Source organism: Haliotis rufescens, unplaced genomic scaffold, assembly GCF_023055435.1.
Source record: "Haliotis rufescens isolate VD_foot unplaced genomic scaffold, xgHalRufe1.0.p SCAF_2, whole genome shotgun sequence".
In the NCBI taxonomy this organism is placed as follows: Eukaryota; Metazoa; Mollusca; class Gastropoda; order Lepetellida; family Haliotidae; genus Haliotis; species Haliotis rufescens.
The window spans coordinates 35,175,053-35,198,119 of NW_025963890.1; the positions used below are offsets into that span (position 1 = coordinate 35,175,053).

The following is a 23,067-nucleotide window of genomic DNA, read 5'->3' on the forward strand; positions in this document are numbered from 1 at the left end:
ATACGCACTTTCATGGCGGCGAGCCCGACAAGGGTAGCATTACTTTGCAACATTTGTTGAAGCATTTATCATTATTTATTTGTAGTTTCCGGTGGTTTCGTAGAATCTGAAATTCAAAATGTTAATTACACTTAAAACCTTGCAACAACAAACGTTTAAGGTTGATATCGCAGAGGAATCAACGGTAAGAAAAAATCGGCACAATGCCACAAGTGTATTTCCGTCAATAGCTGTGATTACCCACGCGTTCTCTTATTTCCAACAGTGATATAACTGCTTTCAGCGTAACTGTACGATTTTCTGTTAGAAAAAGAACTATTTTATTTCAGATTTACAGTATTTGAGAGTTGGTAATGAGAGTTTCATTATGAGGTACTTATGATGCGACAAGGCCGCAGAACATTCATGAATGTGTCGTTAAAAATAAAATGGCAGTTATCAGTAAATTAGAACTCATCTTCAGAAATTACACCGCACCCATTTGCGCTTGTAAATGATTTTGTGAATACATATCACAACCACTACCTAGGTGGTATTTTTATATTCTAAAGTATTTCAAAATGTATTGATGAGAATTTCAAGATATCCCAGATATACCGACATATATCATGTACACTTTGTATACATATGCTAATGTGAAGTGAATCTGATGTTCTGATCAATTTATCGTACATACCAATCACAATATTATAGAAAACGTTTTTCTTAAGCATGCTCAGTGAGGTCATCACATGAACACTTATCATTTGCTTACATCTATGTGATCTATGCCTGTCTCCATGTGTATAATGCATTATAGGGGTTTCACAAATTCACCTGCCATTTACAATAAATGCAGGTGCAGGTTAAAATGTCACCTTAGCAAAATGTCACCGATTTCATCAGGCGAAAACGGTACATAATCTATGTAGTAGTACATATGTGCTTTATATGATGGTAATGTTCATTTATCTATTATTTCTATTATATTTTCAATGTCATCTATTGATTGATTGATTCCATAATCAAGCTCAAAATATTTGACCTTAGTGAAAATCTACTTGAGGGAAATCTCTTTGGAATATCCGGAAGTAAACAAGAACAGTGGAAATGAGTTCCGCAGCAACTGTCATCCATCTGTGTTATTTGCTATGTATATCAAAATAAGCATTGGTGTCGTTATCGAAATTATTTTCTATAATCCATATTTTTACCGATACCGCCATACAAGTATGGAGTTGAGGAGTGTGATCAAATTAATGTATTTGACTTAGCAAAATGTCACCGATTTCATCAGACGAAAATGGTACATAATCTATGTAGTAGTACATATGTGCTTTATGTGATGGTAATACAGTATTCATTTATCCTTTATTTCTATTATATTTTCAATGTCATCTTGCGATTGATTTCACCATCCACAAGTATCGTTGTCCGCTATCATCAGTGTCAGCGGGTGTATCAGAGTAGAGGCTAATTATTACTTTTAGCATGTTTTAAGGCAATTAACATTTCACATTTTCATATTTTTTATAAACCAAGGTAAAAATATGGTGCTGTATTCACCTCCCAAAAGTAGCAGTTTTCGCTTTTGGCAAGGTTCCATTTTCGCCAATCAGTGCCGTTTTGCTGAGGTTACGTTTACGGACAATCATGAAACAAAATTCTAAATCATATTGCATAATACGACTAGATTACAATGGGCCTAAATGAACTTGTCATTTGATTTAAACATAAACTGGTTGATAGCAACAATCCCAGACGGGCCACATGGAACATTGAGAAACTCACTAGTAGAAACAACACAAATTAAATATAGTGACATGTACCAATTTGGCACCTGTGTATGCATTATGTACCGATACTTGAAGTAGGTGTATCCTGATGTCTATGGTACATTATTTCCTTTCAAAATATATGTAAAAAGCACAGTAGAGTTCTAGTTCTCTCAGGCACAATACAGCAAAAAGAAATATCTGAAGTAAAATTGAACAGTTTTAATTGACTAGCGCTTTCAACTCATACCACATACCAGTCTCATCAGTTGAAAGCACACCAATGGCTATTGGTCTAAAACTGTTGCACACTGATCTAGTTAATTAATCAAATCTTTTATGTAAGGGGACTCGGGGGACTCCAAATATGTGTGTAGCTATTTTGCCAATTCTAGTTTGCAGGAATCAAATTACACTTAGCTCATTTGCTGGGATGACCAATATATCTTTTTCTAAATAAGCATGTGAAAGAGTTTACATATCATTGGTTAGTGAGATTCATATAAACAATTTTAATTACTATCTCAGTAAGTAATTTCTATCCCCCTGACAGGAATGCTGGGCAGAATAAGAGTAGGACTGAAAAAGTCTTGGACACCGACAATATTTGTTTCCAACTCTCAAAAGACACCATTCTGCATATCAGTACAGGCTACGTTGATGATTCATGGTTAATGCACATATGGTTCAAGTGTATTGCAAAATCAGCAAGACTATTCAGTAAATGCACTGCTTAATACAGGCGCTGCTTAATACAGGCGCATGTGCCTCTACTAAACACAATGCTACAGACCAAAAGGGTTTTAAAAGGTCTGACTTCACTGTGCTAGAAAGGCCAAGAAGGTAACCACTGTACCACGCAGGGTTGTTTAGCTTGCTTGTTTGGTTTGACTTTTCTAGTCAAATCTATTGCTGAGTTGTACAAACCTAAAATTACTTTATCATACCTCTATGTCAGAATGATGCGATCTCATTCGTTCACATGATCTTGTTACACTACGTTCTATCCCACCTTGGAGGGAAATAAATTACTCAGCAGGAGAATAAATCCCTTATGCAAATCCCTAGTACCCAGCTGCAAAGCAAAAAGCTCCACGCTTTTTCTGAGTCAATGAAAGTCATGTGACGTAGCACAAGTTAACCTCAGCTCAATAGAACAGCTGTTTTCTATCAATTTTGAATTTGTTTTAATTCTTTTACAATGAATGTCTTACTGAACATGTCGGTAAGATAAATTTGTTTGTCCCAGGATCACTTAGATTGAGATCACATTCAGTTTTATGCGTCTCTCACCTCCATCTCGTGGTATAAAAACCTATCGCAGGATGCATTAAACCACATACCCATCATGATTTTGTTACAACTTATATTGTTTGTCTTCAAAATAACACCAGACCACCGGACCAGTATTTATATCATTTTACAAATCCATAAGAAAATATTCTAGACTCTGACCAGCGGTCCAGTGTTAGTGACGAACACTGTTTGAGGGCATGGCACAGATATAGAGTGGCAGTCACATCACTGGAAGTGTTGCAGGTTCGAACATAAAAAGTAATCATTTCGCGACATGGACAGTGTAGTCCATTGGGACAGTGGGTTCATCGAACACTGTATTCTGTGTTGCTGGTGCTTGTGTGGTGGAGCAGCCTAGTGGCCATCAAGGGCAACCTTCACATTTGTCACTGACTGCTCCCTCTTCAACAGTTGACAGGGGCACATGCGCAACAGTTTGCTATGCACAGTTGTGTCCTGAGAAGTCTATGTTTGTGGATTTGAATCCTCGATTTTGCTGTGAATCCGATTCCTGGTTTGTCAGCACCCAAGTTTGTAGGTTCCTTCAAACATTTCCTAAGTGGTAGACATCTTAGATGTGCATCACATCAGGAATTCGTCATACCTTAACATAACATGTGTTATATAACTGAAATACTGTTTAAAGTACCCTGTAACCCATCTTACTGTCTTAACCACTGGACAATTGTGAATATTTTTTATGTCCATGTTTTGCTTCAGATATTTGAACCTACACTTTTGTCCAAACTCTTAAACAATAAGAGGTCTGCCCATCTATATAATCTAAGGCACTCTTCAGTAGTGCCTGAATCAGATTTCAAATTTTCCCCTATTATGTTGGCCCCATATATTAAGGGGTTAACCAAAGTGGTAAACCAGGTCACTCTGATCCAGGGGATCAACACGGCGCAAAGAAATTTTGTAGCATAGCTACTTATTCATGCAAGTACTTATAGTCTCACACAGCACATGTGAAACCCAGAAGGTAAAATAAGTTGTAATTCACACCTGGTACCTTCAGAATAAGGAATGAGAATATGGCACATTTCAGTTTCTATATTTTTGTTATATAAAAGTAGATATCAAACATGTGAAAACAAAACTGTTTTCACAACTATGACTTCCTGAAACATTTGTTATTGTTTTCAAGGAACAGGGGGAATTATGTTGACACAAGCATCGTGGTATACATTATACTGTTGACATTGATATATCTACAGTGGTAAAGTTATTGATATTCTTTCATAATTAATCTTCTAATTCAAAGTAATAGCTACATTGTTGTAATATTATTTTATGATCAAGTAGATCAGTGGTGACATGCAGACATTGTTAAAATTGAAACCCACAATGTTGTGTGTGCATTTTTGTTGTATTTGTAACCATGAACTATATTTTCTATGAGAGTTACCTCCATAATGCTAATATGTTTACTCCTGACACTTCAATTATTCACACTGTCCAAAAGTGCTAATACCTCACAACATGGAAACTGACATTCCTCCAGGCGGAAATACTGTGATATAACCAAATTACTATTCAGAGCAGATTTATCACTCTCACTCACTCACTCACTCACTCACTCACTCACTCACGCACTCACTCACTCACTCACTCACTCACTCACTCACTCACTCACTCACTCACTCACTCACTCACTCACTCACTCACTCACTCACTATTGTGTGTTTGCCATTTTACAGGTGAAAGAACTAAAAGAGAAAGTGGAGGTAGAGAAGGGGAAAGAATTTCCTGCTGCAGGACAGAAGCTCATTTATGCAGGTAAGATAATTTGTCTATGTGTCCATTGTAGTTGTAATTGTAGTTCTGATTGGAAATCTGGGCAGAGTACTTCATTGGCTCCCAGTACTCTGTGCTGTGCTGGTGACGATATGGTGTTGCTTTCCTGATTTTGTCATCATGCTCATACAGCGGAATCTGTCCAATTCAGACTCAGTTGGGACTGGTTAAAAAGTCTGGTTACGGTTACGCTGAGGTCCGGATTACACAGGGTACAGAAAGTTGGACTGAAGAGAAAGTGAAAAAGCAAAGATCATTCATCTTTTTATCACATGCACATACACTGTACATCAAGTATTGACCTGGGCTGGCATTAAATATAGATAAAAACATTCTTGAAAAAGTCATTTAGAACAGACTGCTTATGTTTCTGAAGAATGTTTTTCAATATCGTTCCTTATTAATAGGTGAGTAAAATCTAAGTAATCCAACAAGAAACTGTTAATGTAAATAGGATTACTGTCAGGATCAGCATTGTTGTTTTAGCTGACAATGACTGAGCTTACTTCAAAGTGAGAGAACATCCAGTCCGGTCTGGTCCAGTCAGATTCAGACAGCTTCTTTTCAATAGTAAATTTGTTGCCGGGACCGTAATTTCTGTCCAAAGTCCGATGTGTAAAAAGTCTGTATTAGAGAGTTGTAGGTGAGTTGTGAGTAATGATCATTTATGAAGTAACTGAGGTAACCGGAGAAAAATTCAAATTTTCACTGAAATCCAAATTTGACAAAGTCTGTAACTCCATGGGTTGTTGCTCATGTTATCAACCACCTTTTGGGATCCAAGGTTGAAATATGTGTTAGCAGCCTATGCTAGTTGTAAGAGGCGACTCAATGGATCCGGTGGTCAGATTTGCTGACTTGGTTGACCGTGTGTCACTGATATTATGAGCAAGATCATTTCCCACATCATCCAGACACACATTGTTTGGGACATTGCTCATGATATCAGTCACTGGTTTGTTTGGTCTAGATGTTGCCATATGGTCAGAATATTGCTGAATGAGGAGTTAAACAACAGACCAAATCATGCTGATCAACTGTTGCCATTGCATGGATTTATCTAGGCCTGCTCAGAGGCTGATATTCGGCCCCAAGTCGGCAACAAGAATTCCCAATTTGAATTAACACTTCCCAATTCCTCCAGATTTACCAAAATAAGAACACTAAAATAATCAAATTTTGAACAGTATCACAATTTTGTCCCAATTTCTTGTCAAGGGCACTTAGTGTGGAATCCTAGACAAATCCTTGCTTTGGTTTCCTGTGCAGACTCCATAATATACATGGCCACCCTCAGACAGTTGGAATATTGCTCACTGCAGCTTTCAGTAAATTGAATAATAGAAACACTCAGTTTAGTCCATAAAAACTCTTTGTTTCTGTGAGGCGAGACTATGGCATATAGAGCTGGTTCATCAGTTGCTTCACAGATATATTTTCTCAAAACCTTAGGTCGGTGGTTGAAATGAAAATTTAAATAAATATGTTGTCAAATGTTTAATTCGTGTGTGTCTCAACCATAACAGCCAGTTTCAGTTTCTGTGGACATTGGACTGTCCTTTTACACGGACGGGAAATAGTAAACATTCAATATGTTAATGAGTACAAGTTGACCAGGGTCTCACTTTGCACTCTTTTCATTCACTTTTGAGGGGCAGTGGGGTAGCCTTGTAATTGAAGCAGTTGCTTTGTCACAGTAAATACCATGGTTCGATTCCCCACATGGGTAGAATGTGCAAAGCCCATTTCTGGTGCCCCTGTGGTGATATTGCTGAAATATTGCTAAAAGCAGCATAAATCAATACTCATTCAATCATGTGTGTAGGTGTGTGTGTGGGGGGGGGGGGGGGGGGGAAGTAGTAACAATGGAAGGGCAAGGGTTTCCCCCGAGCCATGGGAAAAGAAACCCAATGAAACTGTCACAGTATTGTCCTGTGTTACAAGGAAATCAAGACAGTGATGGGAACCACAGTGCACATTTTCAAAAGGTGATAAATACACTTTGCCAAAGATAAATAAAATTGCCTGGAGCAAGAAGGTGGTAGCAGTAAATTAAATTGCTTCCAGTAATTAGTCTCTCCCGCTGTTCAGCTGACAAACCTACTGGCAGTAATACCGTAGTCAGTTGGTTGAATACTTGTCATATGATGTGTTATCAATGTTGTTTTTCAGGAAAGATTTTAGAAGATGACAAGAAAATATCAGATTATAAGATAGAAGAGAAGAATTTTGTTGTTGTCATGATAACAAAGGTAAGTAAAAAGTATGCTACTCAACTTTTGATAGGGATGTTCTGAGTGTGGGCCCTGAATGTGTGATTGTTTGCTGTCAGGCGTCATACACATAGTATCCCATATTGCCATGTTCAGCTTCATGTGTAGTTGAAAAAGTAAGTACACAGTTCAAGTACACCACTTACTGTCCTTTAGTTGTTTGTACCGTATATCGCTGTGTATAAGGCGAGTTTTTCGTACCTAAAATGAGGGGGCTAAGAAGGGGGGTCGTCTTATACACGGAGTCGAAGATCTCACATTTTTTTCCACTGGCGAGGTCAACCGGCGTCCGATAGCCAGCCCAGCATTTGACAATAAAACTTCGCATTTCGTCCTAAATAACTGTTCCAATAACTATTTCCATACATAAACATGATTTGTATCTCTTGTCCTTGAATAAAGTTTAATAATTTCTGCAAATAAAGTTGATATGACCCTCTCCTCGATGCAGATTGTCAAACCAGCTGACACGGTAAAACAATCAACATCCGTGAGTAGAGAGCCGGATGTACCGGTGATCATTTGCATATTGCACATGTGACCTAACATGTGATAACCGGTGAAGCTGAAATCAATTCCCGCTGTTTTTACAGTTGTATTAACAAGTGTTGGAGACGGTGTGTACAAGTGATTGTGGAATAAACACGCTGAATGTGAAGCAAACATAAGCCTAGTTAGTTACAAAATAGTTAATTGGCGATTAAATTACTCACCATTGTCTCTTATATGTTATTACTTCATAAATGAATTTTATTTTACGGGCACCAATTTGGTGTCGTACCGCGTAAACACAAAATGGCGACGTGTGCCGGAGTTACACACGCGACCTATCATTGTAGAAAAAAAACAACGCAAGATAAACATATTTTTATTGCATATATAAGGTTTGTGTGCGCACTTGTGATGTGTGCGAAATATGCATCAGTCGGAAAGCGCACATTAAATCTCCAAAGTAACTAACTAACTAATTTGTGATGTCCGTGTGCGAAATACGCTACAGTCGGCAAGAGCACGTTAAATCTTCTACCGGTATATCAGTCAGACTTGTGATGTGTTTCATTCCAGGTCGCCTTATACACGGAGTATAGGATTTTGGGTTGATTTTTAAGGCGTGTACAGGGGGGTCGTCTTATACGTGGGGTCGCCTTATACACAGCGATATACGGTAACAGTATGACATGGCCCAGTATCCCTCGCAAATGTTGAGTAGTATAGTACAGAAAACTAGAATGTTTTATATATATGGTCTTGTTATCTGTATTGATGAGAGAAGGAAAAATGTTTACATACATAATTCAGTTAAATTTTCTCATGGCTTTAGGATTGAAAATTACCAAGTCTCGAACAATACAGTCTAAAAATCACAACACAAGTAAGTTATACTGGAGACATGACACAAAAAGGTACCAGTGATGAATTGCACATATTATCTTTCAGCCGAAGGCGGCACCCCCAGCCAAACCCGCAGAGAGCACCAGCACACAGCCAGCTCCCACAGAACCTGCTGCTGCAGCTGCCCCCGCCCCTGCCCCCACCCAGACACCCACTCCTGCACCCGCACCGGCACCCACCCCCGTACAGACAGAGGCAAAAGACACACCCAAACCCGAGGAAGCTAAGCCAGAGGATAAGCCTGCAAGGTGTGTGGCTGATTGTACAAACTCTGTGTGTGTATCCATGGTTTTGTTACTTGAGTTTAATTGACCCTTAATATCATGGCATATTTATCGTGAAATGTTTATTTTGTTTCATTATTTCATGTTTACTTTGATACAAATTGCATCTTTCATAGTAATTATGATTTCCCTAATCTGTGTAGCTAGTTACACAATAGTATTCTCATTACTAAGGATGGGTCATTTCGCTATGGAGAGTTGAATCCTAGTCAACACAAATTATATTTCTAGGTTTGTCAGCACCATACCCATGCTTGTAGGTTTCACCAAATTGGTTAATACAGCTTGTATTGTTCCTCATGCTGTCAACCATTGGTTTGCCTGACCCAGACTTGAATCATTTATTAATTATGTCTGCTTTCATTCATCTAGAATGTTACTGACTGCTACTAAAAACCAACAATTTCTCATTTGTGAAGTTTTACAAAAATTATTGTGATTACAATTGTGAACATAAAAGACCCTCCTTCTTCCTCCGTATCAGCATCCCAGCAGCCACTGGGACATCTGCATCTGGCGAGACCCCTGCACAGCTAGCTGCAAGTGCATTACCCCAGTCAGCCATACAGTCAGCAGAAAGCTCCCTTGTGACAGGCCAGGAGTATGAGAACATGGTGATGGAGATGATGAACATGGGCTTCGACAGGGAGATGGTGGTGCAGGCACTCAGGGCTAGCTTCAACAACCCAGACAGAGCTGTAGAGTATCTACTAGGGGTGAGTGACGTTGTTCTCAGTAGGGGTTGGTGGTGGTGCAGGCACTCGGGGCTAGCTTCAACAACCCAGACAGAGCTGTAGGGTATCTGCTAGGGGTGAGTGACACTGTTCTCAGTAGGGGTTGGTGGTGGTGTAGGCACTTGGGGCTAGCTTCAACAACCCAGACAGAGCTGTAGAGTATCTGCTAGGGGTGAGTGACACTGTTCTCAGTAGGGGGTGAGCAATACGCTGTGCAGAGTTGTGTCCCTTTGGCTTAGCCGACACTTATCTCAGATGCGTACTGATAATACTTGTCAGCCCCATGTCTGTGAAATGGAATTTCACCAAAATGGCATGAGCGTTTAGACCTGTTTTACTTTACTTTAAGAGACCACAGAAACTGAAATAATGTTTTAAGTGGGTTGGTTGGTTGGTTTGTTGTTTAACGCCACACTCAGCAATATTCCAGCTATATGAAGGCAGTCTGTAAATCATCGAGCCTGGACCAGACAATCGAGTGATTAATTTCATGAGCATCGATCCACGTTATTGTGATCGATGACACGCATCAACAAAGTCGGCGGGCCTGACCACCCGATCCCGTTAATCGCCTTTTACAACAAGCATAGTCACCTTTTATGGCAAGCATGGGGTTGCTGAAGACCTATTCTAACCCGGAATCAATGTTTTAAGTGGCATAAAACCACTTTCTCACAGTAGAGATGACTAGTAAGGGCATATTTCTTACTGATAGTTAAGAGCACTATGATACTAATACTAATACAATGTTGGTACTCCTGATGTGTTGATAACGTATTGTCAGCACACCTAATTTAAAGCTTTACAACAAAGTGCCTCATGTCCTATGCTATATTATGGAGGGTTAATTTGGGAGGTGTCATGCAATGGGATGGAACTTGCTCTGTAATGCCATATGTACACTGATCATTTCTGATGAAAACACACGTTTTGCTTTTAGTGTGCGTTACGTTTAAGATGCAAGATTCATTTAAATTGGAGACTACATGCTGCGACTGCATTAGGAAGATGTTTCTAGTGTCAGAATTGAATTAAACTTGGGTCCTGTTCCACAAAGAAATCTTAGCACTAAGGTGATCGTAACTCCCATACTATAACATAGGCTTACGATGATCGTAGTGCTAAAATCACTTTGTGGAACGTGGCCCTGGTGTTACCACACTTAAGAATGAATACTGTACATGTATAAGGATACAAGTTTTGTTTCCATTACACTGTCATGTCAATGGCTGTAGATGCAATCCATGCAGATATTCTAAGATGTGAAATGTTTGGTTGTTTGTACAGAAGACAAATGACACTGTGTATGCTATGATGCTTGTTCTTTCAGGGTATTCCTGCTACACCAGTTGCTGTAGTTGATGACCCCCCTCCAGCTCAGCCAGCCCCTGCCCCACCCGCAGCCACGACCGGTGCTCCACCCCCTACACAAGCTGCACCCCCTGCAGGTACCCCCCCTGTACAAGGCCCGGCACAGGGGACAGGCTCCACCCCAGCCAGTGCTGCCCCTGTAGGAGGCAATGGTAATGTCAGACAGGTCAAACAGTGATAATTGTTAGTTACAGTGCTTTTTGTTTAATTTATAGGCAACCACTTGTGCACGATTACCTTGTTACGACTCGCCAAAGTTGGTGCTTTGTGAAACTATGTGCTATGATATTAGTATATTAGTAGTTTGTGTATTGGTACAGAGAGGAAAAACAGTTAATTTGTAAAATAAAAGGGAATATCAGAAAGTTTTGAACCTGGCACATCAAGACACTGTATTCATTATGTATTTCTTCATTGACTTAAGGATACTGAATATGAATTGTTTGGTCTCAAGTCTCATCCTGCAAAAATGGAATGTGGCTGTTTAACATGCTGTAAAAGGCGACTCTGCTTGGTAGAGGCGACTATCCCAGTTGTGTGGATCGATGCTCATGATCTCAATCGCAGTATTGTGTGGTCCAGACTTGATTATTTACAGACCGGTGTCATATAGCTGGAATATTGCTGAGTGCGGGGTTAAACAACAAATAAACAAACAAACATGACAGGTGTTGAGTATATAAAGTATTGTATAACAACCTATCTGTCCATCTTGCATATTTCACTACAGAGGGGTATACAGTGAGGCCCTTGCAGTATGACAGGAACTGACACTTAAATGGATATAAAGCAAAAAGTCTTTTACTCAACTAAAGATATGGTATTTGTTCTACCATTGAGGGAAGTTTTGGATTAAAACAAATACTTTGCATACCTGTATTCCTCTTGGCATGTTGAATCAATCAGTTGGCTTGGCAGAAGTTACACTTTGGTTGTAAGTTTGTAATCTGTCATGTTATGTTTTCAGCTGGAGACCCATTATCATTTTTACGCTTACAACCCCAGTTTCGGCGGATGCGAGAAGCCATTCAAGAAAATCCTCAATTACTCCCAGTTTTGTTACAGCAAATTGGTCAGACAAATCCTACTCTTTTAGCAGTAAGTATATCTCGCTCAAATACTGATTGTTTGATGGCCCCCGTTGGGGATTCCAGAGCATATTTGGTCCCAACAACCTTTTGTTGGCCATACTTGGTGATTTGATGGATTGAATGGTCATACTTGGTGACTTGATGGATCGAATCGTCATACTCGATGACTTGATGGATAGAATGGTCATACTCGGTGACTTGATGGATCGAATGGTCATACTTGGTTACTTGATGGATCGAATGGTCATACTCGGTGACTTGATGGATCGAATGGTCATACTTGGTGACTTGATGGATCGAATGGTCATACTTGGTGACTTGATGGATCGAATGGTCATACTCGATGACTTGATGGATCGAATGGTCATACTCGATGACTTGGTGGAACGAATGGTCATACTTGGTGACTTGATGGATCGAATGGTCATACTCGAGGACTTGATGGATCGAATGGTCATACTTGGTGACTTGATGGATCGAATGGTCATACTCGGTGACTTGATGGATCGAATGGTCATACTTGGTGACTTGATGGATTGAATGGTCATACTTGGTGACTTGGTGGATCGAATGGTCATACTTGGTGACTTGATGGATCGAATGGTCATACTCGGTGACTTGATGGATCGAATGGTCATACTTGGTGACTTGATGGATCGAATGGTCATACTCGGTGACTTGATGGATAGAATGGTCATACTCGGTGACTTGATGGATCGAATGGTCATACTTGGTGACTTGATGGATCGAATGGTCATACTCGGTGACTTGATGGATCGAATGGTCATACTCGATGACTTGATGGATCGAATGGTCATATTCGGTGACTTGATGGATCGAATGGTCATACTCGATGACTTGATTGATCGAATGGTCATACTCGATGACTTGGTTGATTGTTTGTTATACCCCAGTGGTGTGGGTTGTAGTTGATAATATTAAATCACTGGTCCAGAACATACCGCTTACAAAGGAGTGTGACAGGGCTGATTGTTTTTAGTCATACCCAGGTTCCAGGGAGTGTTGCTCAAGCTATCAACCTATGGTTTGTCTGTTATGTAGCTTTGTACCTGTAAAGATCTGGGTAGAGAATAGGTATTCAGCAACCCATGCTTGCTGTGATAGGTGTCTGACATCTAGGTGTCGTTGATGCATGTCATCGTATCCCAGTTGCATGAATAAATGACATTGATGTCAATCACTGGATTGTCTGGTCAAAACATACATTTACAGACCGCCGTCATATAGCTGGAATATTGCTGAGTGCGGTGTTAAACAACAAACAAACAATACGTAGCTAGAATATTGCTTACTTGCATAATGCAATATCTGCTAATTCATTTGTCAAATCAATGTTAAGGAATATGCTCCAGCAAAAATGTTTTCTTGTTTCTGCAGACTTATATGCTTCATGATAATATTCAGTTTAAAATTGAGTGGTCTCCTTGTGATATTTGAATCTACTAACAACTAGTTACCATCATCTGAGACCCTCCTCCCACATCAAGCTGACATGCTGTGATGTAACTTAAATACTGTTGAAAGCAGCATCAGACCAAACTCACTCACTCACACACTGATACAAGCGATTCATATTAGAATCCATTTTGGGTGTAGATCTCAGACATATGGAAAGTTAAAGGTGTAGTTTGTGTTTAAAATTGTTTACTGTTACATCATGATACCGTCATCTCCAAATACAAGGCCAAAATAAATTATTAGATTTTCATCCCCGCAACCTGTCAAACGCCACACATCTTTTTATTGTGCTGAAGTACATACACACAAAGAAAGTTTAGTATGTTTAAACATATCTTATTGTCCAAAAAGACAATGGGGTTGGGCACAAGTGGAACACTTATTGCTTCTCTAGTGGTAGAGTGTCCGCCTGGAGAGCGGAAGGTCCGGAGTTCGATCCCGGCCGCCTCTTACCAAAAGATGTTAAGATATGGTATTTGTTGTTACCCTGCCTGGCATTAAGGGGCTGATTTTACCAGGACTGGTTCGCTCAGAGTCAGTGTACTGTGTCTGTGTGGGGTATTCATGTTAGACTTTGGGGCATGGTATCTCAGTAGGCTAGCACTATAAAAACGGCATTAGTCCAGACTAGTACAAACAGCCATACACACACATGTGCATGCACATTGCTATTTAAGTGCAATAATTAAACCCCATTTCACCTCACCTCACCTCAACCTTGTTTCTTTACTGGCTGATATACACCATTCTGTTTGTTGACAATAGTGCACACATATTCCACGAACAGTTTGTTTACAAAAATAAAATATATAGAATTGCCCCTTTCCAACTTTCAATAACATGTATGATGAAAATCTAACAATTAATATTGTTGTGTCTAATGAATTATTGGCTCTTGACAACCCACTGCTAATACTGCAGATGTGGATCAATGATATTTTGATGGATCCTTGCAGTTGACGTAGTTGATTGCAACAGTTAGGAGTAGATGTGACTGTGGCAGAGATTGTGACATGTGTTTTGTTATTTCAGCTAATTAATCAGAATCAGGAGCGCTTTGTAGACATGTTAAATGAGCCACTAGACGATGAAGCAGCAGAGCCCCAGGGGGCTGGGGCAGGGAGTGGCCAGGGTTATATACACGTCACACCACAGGAAAAAGAGGCAATTGAAAGGGTAGGTTGTTGTTGCCTTGTGGAGAATAGGTCCCCAGTGTCCTACCCTTGTCAGCTCATTAGGAATGGGTTATCGTCTCTTGCATGATCACTCACTAAATCACTGACATTTGTGTGTTTGTGAAGATCCATGTTGGAGTACGTCTTCAGCTACCCATGCTTGTCATAACAGGTGAATAATGTAATAGGGTAGTCAGGCTCGCTGACTTGGTTGATGCATGTCATCATATCCCAATTGGATCGATGATCATGATATCAATCACAGGATTTCTGGTTCAGAATCGATTATTTACAGACCGCTGTCATATAGCTGGAAAATTGTTGAGTACAGCATTAAACAACAAACTAACTTTGAATCCCAGTTTGCCACGATTATGTTTCTAGGCTTGTTAGCACCATAACTGTGCTCGTGGGCTTCACCAAAGTGGTAAACGTCGGAGACCTGCATAACTTAAGGCTGGTATAACCCAACTCACTCACTTGACTTCATTTTCAGTGCCATGCTCTGTTATCCATTGTAATATATCTGCATTGTATTATGATAAATACCCTTGACACGTTCGTGACCATAGCTTGATTTCAGAAGTTACATCATTATCTCAATCTCTCCTATCTAACTTTATCCTTGTTGTAGCTGACTGAAGTCTGACAAGAGGGTGGGTTGGTGGGGCTCCTTGACTGACTGAGCATCGTGCCTCAATGTGGAGCGTTGCTCATACAGTCAGTCACTGGTTTGAGACTGGTCAGTCACTCAGACATGTTAATAGGTTGCTGTGATATAACTGGAATATTGCTGACTGGCTTTTAAGCAACATTTACTCACTCACTTCCACCTTCCTGTCAATATTCCGCCATGATAATGCTGGAATATTGCTAAAAGCGGCGTAAAACCATACTCACTCACTCCTGTCAATATTTGAATCCTGTTTTTTCTTCACTTCACAGTTGAAAGCATTGGGATTCCCTGAAACATTGGTTGTTCAAGCATACTTTGCCTGTGACAAGAATGAAGAGCTTGCTGCTAACTTTTTGTTAACCCAAACATTGGATGACGAAGAGCAACAAAGCTGATCATTTTAAACAAAGACGATTGGGATTATTTCCCCTACAGTTATACACATGTAAAGAAAATCTTGGGACTTTAAAGGAAATCATAAGCCCTGTGGAAGATGGCGAAAGTGGTGCCCGTTTTCTTGCATGGATATACTATCCATATTTTTGAGAAGGCGATGATTGTATGAAATGCTGACAGATTTTATGCCTGCCATGAAAATTAATGTGCATACCATAGTTGGTCTCGATATAAACTCTCGCTCTATCCACCCATCGCAAATATGTACAAACTGATGATGACATTTACTGATGGAGAAGTAGGTTGAAATTTGCACTAACCAAAGCCAAAGTTACTTGGGTTGCTAAGCAACCAACATTTCAAGTGGTTAGTCACTGTTTCAACTACCAAGTCTAATCAGTCGGTGTAATGATGTTGCAGATTTTCATTACGATGTGGAGCAGTGTACACAGTATTTGATTCTCTGTCATTAAGTTTGATGTTCTTGCTAAGCATAACAAATTTTTACTCCAGGTATTTATGGCGCATAAATTCTTCACGTACCGAAATATTACGAAGCCACAATTTGCTGAAAGTATTTTGTGATTGTCTGCATACCTCAGGATTCGTGCTGCAGTTCACGCCAAGTCTTAGACAGAAATTACACTGCTTTTTGATACTATGGATACTCAACAACTGATATAGGATAGGTTTTGTCTACAGCAGTCATCCATGCCTACTGCACTGTGACCTTCCACTTCAATCAAACTCCTTGCACCACACTTGCCCTGTATGGAGCGACATCACGACTGCATCTGGATGATAGCGTAGACACTGATATGTTATGGACAAAATATTAAGTTGAAAAAAATAAATTATGTATGGCAATTTTTGTTTTCAATGGATACATTGTACAGGTATTTGAAAAGTTCTTTTTTGAAATGACTTGGTAAATTCTTTACCAGTAGTTTCAATCTGCATGTACTGATCTACTCATTTTCATTCCTTTTGGAAATGGAATTGAGTTTGTTTGGGGGTTGACCTTCTCAATCAGATCAGTGGCAGTCATAACATGTCAAGTAAGATTTCTGTAACTTTTCTTTCAATCGTTATAAGCCACAAAAGTAATCATTGATGGCACAGTGCACTACCCCTGCATATACATTCAATTGTGTGCCTTGACAGTCAGTTTTGTCTGCATGCACATGTCCTTGAACACTGTTACAATCAGGGAACCAAGCTTCCTCGTGTGGTATATCTTTTCACATATCAGTTAATTTATTTAAAAATGATAGCAGGCAGATATATTTGAGAAATACATGTTGAAGCTGGTGAGAATGTTGATTGGTGTAACTACTAATAATCTGATGTCATGTTACATCAGTGAGCTTTGGGACAGGGTGTTACATAGTGTTCTCTAGAGGTAAAAGGATAAGGACATTTAAAACATGTTAGACATGCCTTTTCCTTTGGGTTGCATCACCAGGTAGCACTTGATTGACACGAGATCAGATTATTTCAGGGGAGAGCACTCTAAGAAAACTGATTGAACAGTGGTCTTAGATTCAAGTAACTGTCAAATATGACACGTTGGTTAATATTATCCAATGGCGCTTGCATTCCATTTTTGGGATTGATCATTAATTGATAAACATGAAACCTTGATCCTTTCGTATGTATTGTTTCTTTTTGTCATTAAATGATGAAAGGTGTGATTCTGATTCTAATAAAGCATCCTGTTGTTGATGTCCATAGTACTCAAAGCCTTGAAAATTAGCAGATGCTAAAAAATCCCTGCTAAAATTTTATGAATAAACTGTTTATTCAACTATGTAGTTGTGGATTTTATTTACATCTATTACCTATCAGAATCATTTCCTAGAGTATACTTGTGCAGTATGAAAAGAGACATCTCAAATTACCTGAATCTTTAACCGTTTCATATGTTGAATTCAATACTCAACCTAAATCAAATACATTAACCTATCTATGTAGATATTTGGTTGTATAGAAAGTACATGTGGGGTCATTTTAGATATGTGGCTTAAATTTGCAAATAAATAATTTAATTTGAAAGTATGGGGTTTTTCAGATTAAAAACGATGTTTTATTGGTCTGTTTTCAGTCATACAAATGGGTATCTCTCATACCCTCACGTCTAGTCGCACGTTTAAAAGGAAGCCAGAAGCTGGAATGTAAAGATTAAACTTGTTTTCGTTCGGTTGCGCACGCACCTCCCTATGACATGTCACAAATCTCGAAGAATAAGCCATCAAGCAGGACTGGACTGGATTACTTCCCTGTGGGGATGGCTGGGTGGGAACGTACGACTGAAAACAGACCAATAAAACATCGTTTTTAATCTGAAAAACCCATGTTTTAGTCTGTTTTCAGTCGTACAAATGGGTAGAATTCGACAGAACACTGGAAGGAGGTTCGGGAAAGTAATCAGGAAGTGACCTCTTTCACGTCGAATGTACCAAGTTCCTCACCCCTGTAGTGACAATAGAACATTCGACCAGATGCACGGACGAGACAAGTTGTTTATCACGAACGCACAGCATGGTTAATGCTCTTCGACACACAACTAATCATCGATGCGACAGGACAACTGCACGCGTCAGTTGAACTGCGTTCGAAGTGTGGCTGCGCATAGTTTAGTTACAGAGCAACTCGCAGTATACAAGGTAACTAAAACAGCATGTTTAATGCTCTTTGACCCACAAGTAAGTATCGATGCGACAGGACAACTGCACACGTCAGTTGAATTGCGATCGAAGTGTGGTCGGCGCATAATTTAGTTACAGTATACAAGGTAACTAAAAAATACGAGCAGTACTATAAAGTATGGGAACATGATGCATACACCGAATAACCATAATAAAAAAGCCGAAGTACTGCACGCAACAAAAACCATAAGAATGCGTACATTCACCAACAGTTTTTATTGTAACTTGTTATCTGGCACGAAGTGTCGAGCAAAAAGTCCAAAGTGAATAAAGCACAAATTCACTGTCTTTTCTGGGAGATCTGTTGTGCCACTACGACTGGACCAAACTGTTTTCTAATGTTGAAGCTATGGCTCGAACTTCGTGCGGATGAGAGGAGGTGGGAGGTGCGAGTCCTTGCGCCTCGTAAGCTCTGAGAATGACCGCTCTCAACCAAAAGGAGAGAGTATTATGTGTAATCTCTTTCTTTGCATTGGTTGAGAGCGGTATGAACAGCCGTCGAAAATGTTGTCGTCGCTGTTCAGATCGCTGCAGGTAAATACGAAGCGCACGAACTGGGCACAGGGTGAGATCAGCGTGATCATGAGGGCCCATAATGGCAGACAAGGAAGGAATGTGGAACATTCTCGAATCTTGGCCAGGAAGTTGATTTTTCGCTAAAAATCCCATCTGAGACCAAGATGGACGTTGCCATGGTTACGTCGATCGAACGTAATCCGACCGACGTCAATGGCATGTATTTCCGATACTCTCGCTGCCATAGCCAGCGAGAGAAGGAAAGCTGTTTTCTGAGACAATGTCGAACGCGACCTGATCGAGAGTCTCATAAGTCTGACTTGACAGGTTGCGCAGAACGACATCGAGATCCCAGGCCGGCGGTTGGAATTTACTTGACCGATCTTCAACCATGAAGGCACGTAGAATTTTCTGCAACTCCGGTACTTTAGTGAGCCTGTCGCCCGTAGGCGACGTCACCACTGAAGCCAAAGCTGCCAGATAAGTCGAGATCGTCGACCCTTTCAGACGCCGAGATGACCGGAGTGAGTGAGTATGGTTTTACGCCGCTTTTAGCAATATTCCAGCAATATCACGGCGGGGGACACCAGAAATGGGTTTCACACATTGTACCCATGTCGGGAATCGAACCCGGGTCTTCGGCGTGAGATGACCGGAGATAGACTAGGAACTCCGTCACCTGTGGTGGGGTTGCTACCGCTGGGTTGAAGCCATGAGACATGGAGAAAGTGGTCCACTTGTCATCGTACAGCTTACGAGTCGTAACTCGATGTGCCGACGAGACAAGCGCTGCCGCTTAAGCCGAATATCCTTTCTTCATTAAAGAGGTCTTAAGCAAACCCAGGCGTGAAGCTGGAAGTTCTTTATCCCCGGATGCAAGTCGTCGTTGTGAGGATGAAGAAGGAGGTCGTCTCGATCTGACAACGGGAACGGTGGCTGATCGATGATCTGAAGAAGTTCCGGGAACCACGTTCTGGCTGGCCAATAAGGCGCGACCAAAGGCAGACGTAGGTTGGCCGTTTGACGAACTTCCTCCAGTATCGATGGTAACAGCACCGTTGACGGAAACGCGTAAGCGTCTAGACCCTACCACGATATCGCTAGAGCGTTGTGGTCCCATGCCCGTGGGTCTGGAACCAGCGACACAAATCGAGGAAGGCGGTTGTTGTACCAGGTTGCGAAGAGATCTACTTGGGGCAACCAGAGTCCATCTGTCAGCAGATGAAAGACTGTCGGATGGATCATCCACTCCGTGGGAGACAGCCTCGATGGACTCGACAGGGCATCGGCTATTTGTCCGAGCCGACCAGTCCTTGTTTTAGCCCCTTAATGCCGAGCGCCAGACAGGGTAACAACAAGTACCATCTTTTAACGTTTTTTGGTATGACGCGGCCGGGGATCGAACCCCGGACATTCCGCTCTCCAGGCGGACACTCTACCACTAGGCCACGGAGGCGGTCCCAGAAGGGAAGGTCCCTGTTTGTTGATGCAGTGGACGACTGTGGAGTTGTCCGACTGTATCATCAGCCGTTTCTGACGGAGTCAAAGTTTCCAGAACTCGACCGCCCGAATCACTGCTTCCATCTCAAGGCAGTCGATGTAGAGGACCTTTTTTTCTGGCGACCACAGCCCGGCCGCTAGGTCATCCCCGAAGTGCGCTCCCCAGCCATCCAATGACGCGTCTACGAATAGGTGTAGTATGAACGGAGGCTCGCTCATAAAGACGCCTTCGCAAACGTTCGAAGGCTGGAGCCACCACTCCAGATGACAACGTAGCTGTGCCGGAAGTTGAACCAGAAGGTTGGGAAACTCCAGGTTGGGGTAGAGTAATCTCTGCAGCGGACGAAGTTGAAGACCACCTGGGCGAGTCAGGTCTTGGGCCAATGTCAACGGACCGAGGACTTCCTGCCACGTGTGCACCGACGCCGGGGCATGTGGAAGTCTCTGAATGCTGCTGAAAATGTTGTCCCAACGGTCTTGAGGTACCTCGACCAGATTGACTCCCGTCTGGAAGCGTATCCCAATGTACTGTAGATCCCGAGTTGGTACCAAGTCCGACCTTTCAAGGTTGACGATCCACCCGAGGTACCATAGTAGACTCAGGGTGGTCGCTAACTCTCCTTAAAGGGCTTCTGTGAACTGGTGAGCTTGGAGCCCGTCGTCTAGGTAGAAGGCGACCCTGTGTTCGAAACCAGTGGCCGTCTGGACAGGTTGTGTGAACCCGAAATGATGATGTCACGCTCGGCTTCCTTTGAGTACTTGTCCAGAACATCGTTGGTACGACCGTCAAACAACTGTTGCGATGACCACGGGGCCCGTAAGAGTGTGAGAGGCCCATGACGATCAGGTAGTTCAGTGCAGTCGATGTAACCATGACGACGTGCCGTAGTAATCTGGGCCGATACATATCGGGACTGGGCGAGGACGTCCGAGATCCACATTTGCATACAGGTGAGGATCGATGTCACCGTCCTTTCGTCCTCGTCCTGGGGGTCTTTCTCCTCAATGTCTTTGGGAGGCCTAGGAGGGCTGTCATCACAATCCATCGTCGACGTCGATTGTGTAGGCGTAGATGAAGGAACTGGTGTACTGGTCGATGGTCCATTGACCTCCGATGTAGTCGAATCCTTCTTGGTCGACGCCGTTGAGGCGAGTACTGCCGCCGTGATCTGGGCTATCAAAGCGGGGTCGATATGAAAGTGAGACGAGGGTGTCGATCGGTCATTATCTCTACGACGCTGATCTCCCAAAAACTCCTTTTGAGAGCGTCGCACGTCCCCGTGGGGACGAGGGCTACGATCTCTAACTATAGAAGTACTACGATCCCCATCGTAGTTATCGTCCGAATCGAACTCTCGACAACCACGAAGGCGACGAACGTCCTCGTGCCGTTTACTGTCTCTCGACGAGGCACTCGACCTGTCGTCCTGGGAACGGGAACGACTTCTAGAGAGGGATCTGTGTTCACTGTCGACCCGCATGACGTCCCTTACGTCGTTGGTAGGACGAGAGACGGACCGACTGGGGAGCGTAGTCCCCTCGTGATCCTTGTCACGCCCCGGTCCCGTCGTAACGCGGGTGGGTAAGTGACGCTCTCGATCAACCGATTGACGAAGATCAGTCGTGTGTGTAGTATCATCAGCAGGCGAACGGTCACGTGTCTTGTCGAAAACATAAGTTGACTGAGGCGGGTCTTTATCAACTGATTCTTTGGGTGTGGCCGACTCGCCACCCCCAGGGCCAGATGTAGAGGGTGCAGAGTCCAAGGATCCACCAAATGACCTTCTCTGCTTGTAGCGCTGGTCAGTAGCCCGCTTCGCCAACGCACGAAGATACAAGTTTATAGAAGACAAGTGCTCATTCTTTACAACGTTTATCCCACGAACACGTTGAAAACCCGTCCTTAATTATGCAGGAAGGACACTACTTGTGAGGATCTACTTAAGACAGTTTTCTTTGACACGAGGCACAAATGCCCGACATGTTGCCACGTGTAAAATCAAGTCAAACAGTGAAACACGTGTTGAACACAAACAATGGATTACCAAGTATTACATTCCAGGAGTCTACAGGTAAGACATATTATTATTACTTTATTAGAACAACAACTGTAGACACACGATAAGTACTCGTAGAATACAAACTATCAGTCTATCGCGAAAGTCTTTCTCGAGCGACCAGCTCAGAGGCGCGCTGAGAGATTTGTGACATGTCATAGGGAGGTGTGTGCGCAACCGAACGGAAACAAGTTTAATCTTTACATTCCAGCTTCTTGCTTCCTAGACGTGAGAGTATGAGAGATACCCATTTGTACAACTGAAAACAGACTAAAACAAGGTTTGTTGGCACCATAGCCTGCCATGGGTTTTTTGGAAAAGGTGAAAGTCCAAGACTTGTTCTGGCTTTCCTTCCACACCATGCTGATACATAACTGAGACATTCTTTTCGAAGTGAGGTTAAGCCACATTTGCTTACAGCAATTATTACAGTTTGCTCTAGAATATCACTACCAAGGATGGCTGGGTACTTGCTTCACTCGTTTATTAATAGCTCATGCCTATGGTCAGACAAGATGTGGATGGTCAGGACAGTCCAAGCATGTCTGACATGCGGATGGTCAGG

At 41.8% G+C, this 23,067-nt stretch overlaps 1 protein-coding gene across 1 annotated transcript; it reads left to right on the plus strand.

Annotated features, from left to right (window-relative positions):
• LOC124113077 (UV excision repair protein RAD23 homolog B-like) lies at nucleotides 1–17,528 on the plus strand. The gene is made up of 9 exons (XM_046473324.2): nucleotides 1–184; nucleotides 4,754–4,832; nucleotides 7,023–7,102; nucleotides 8,561–8,763; nucleotides 9,284–9,515; nucleotides 10,864–11,056; nucleotides 11,872–12,002; nucleotides 14,507–14,650; nucleotides 15,595–17,528. Exons 1-9 carry the CDS (start codon nucleotides 119–121, stop codon nucleotides 15,718–15,720), a joined length of 1,254 nt encoding a protein of 417 aa, XP_046329280.1. The 5' UTR covers nucleotides 1–118; the 3' UTR covers nucleotides 15,721–17,528.
• Nucleotides 17,529–23,067: the final 5,539 nt, after the last annotated feature.

Bases quoted from the DNA above. Each gene is read 5' to 3' on its own strand.
- LOC124113077 (XM_046473324.2), top strand. From the start codon at position 119: ATGTTAATTACACTTAAAACCTTGCAACAACAAACGTTTAAGGTTGAT. The intron at 185-4,753 runs GTAAGAAAAAAT...GCCATTTTACAG, and splicing joins ATATCGCAGAGGAATCAACG to GTGAAAGAACTAAAAGAGAA. The intron at 11,057-11,871 runs GTAATGTCAGAC...TTATGTTTTCAG, and splicing joins TGCCCCTGTAGGAGGCAATG to CTGGAGACCCATTATCATTT.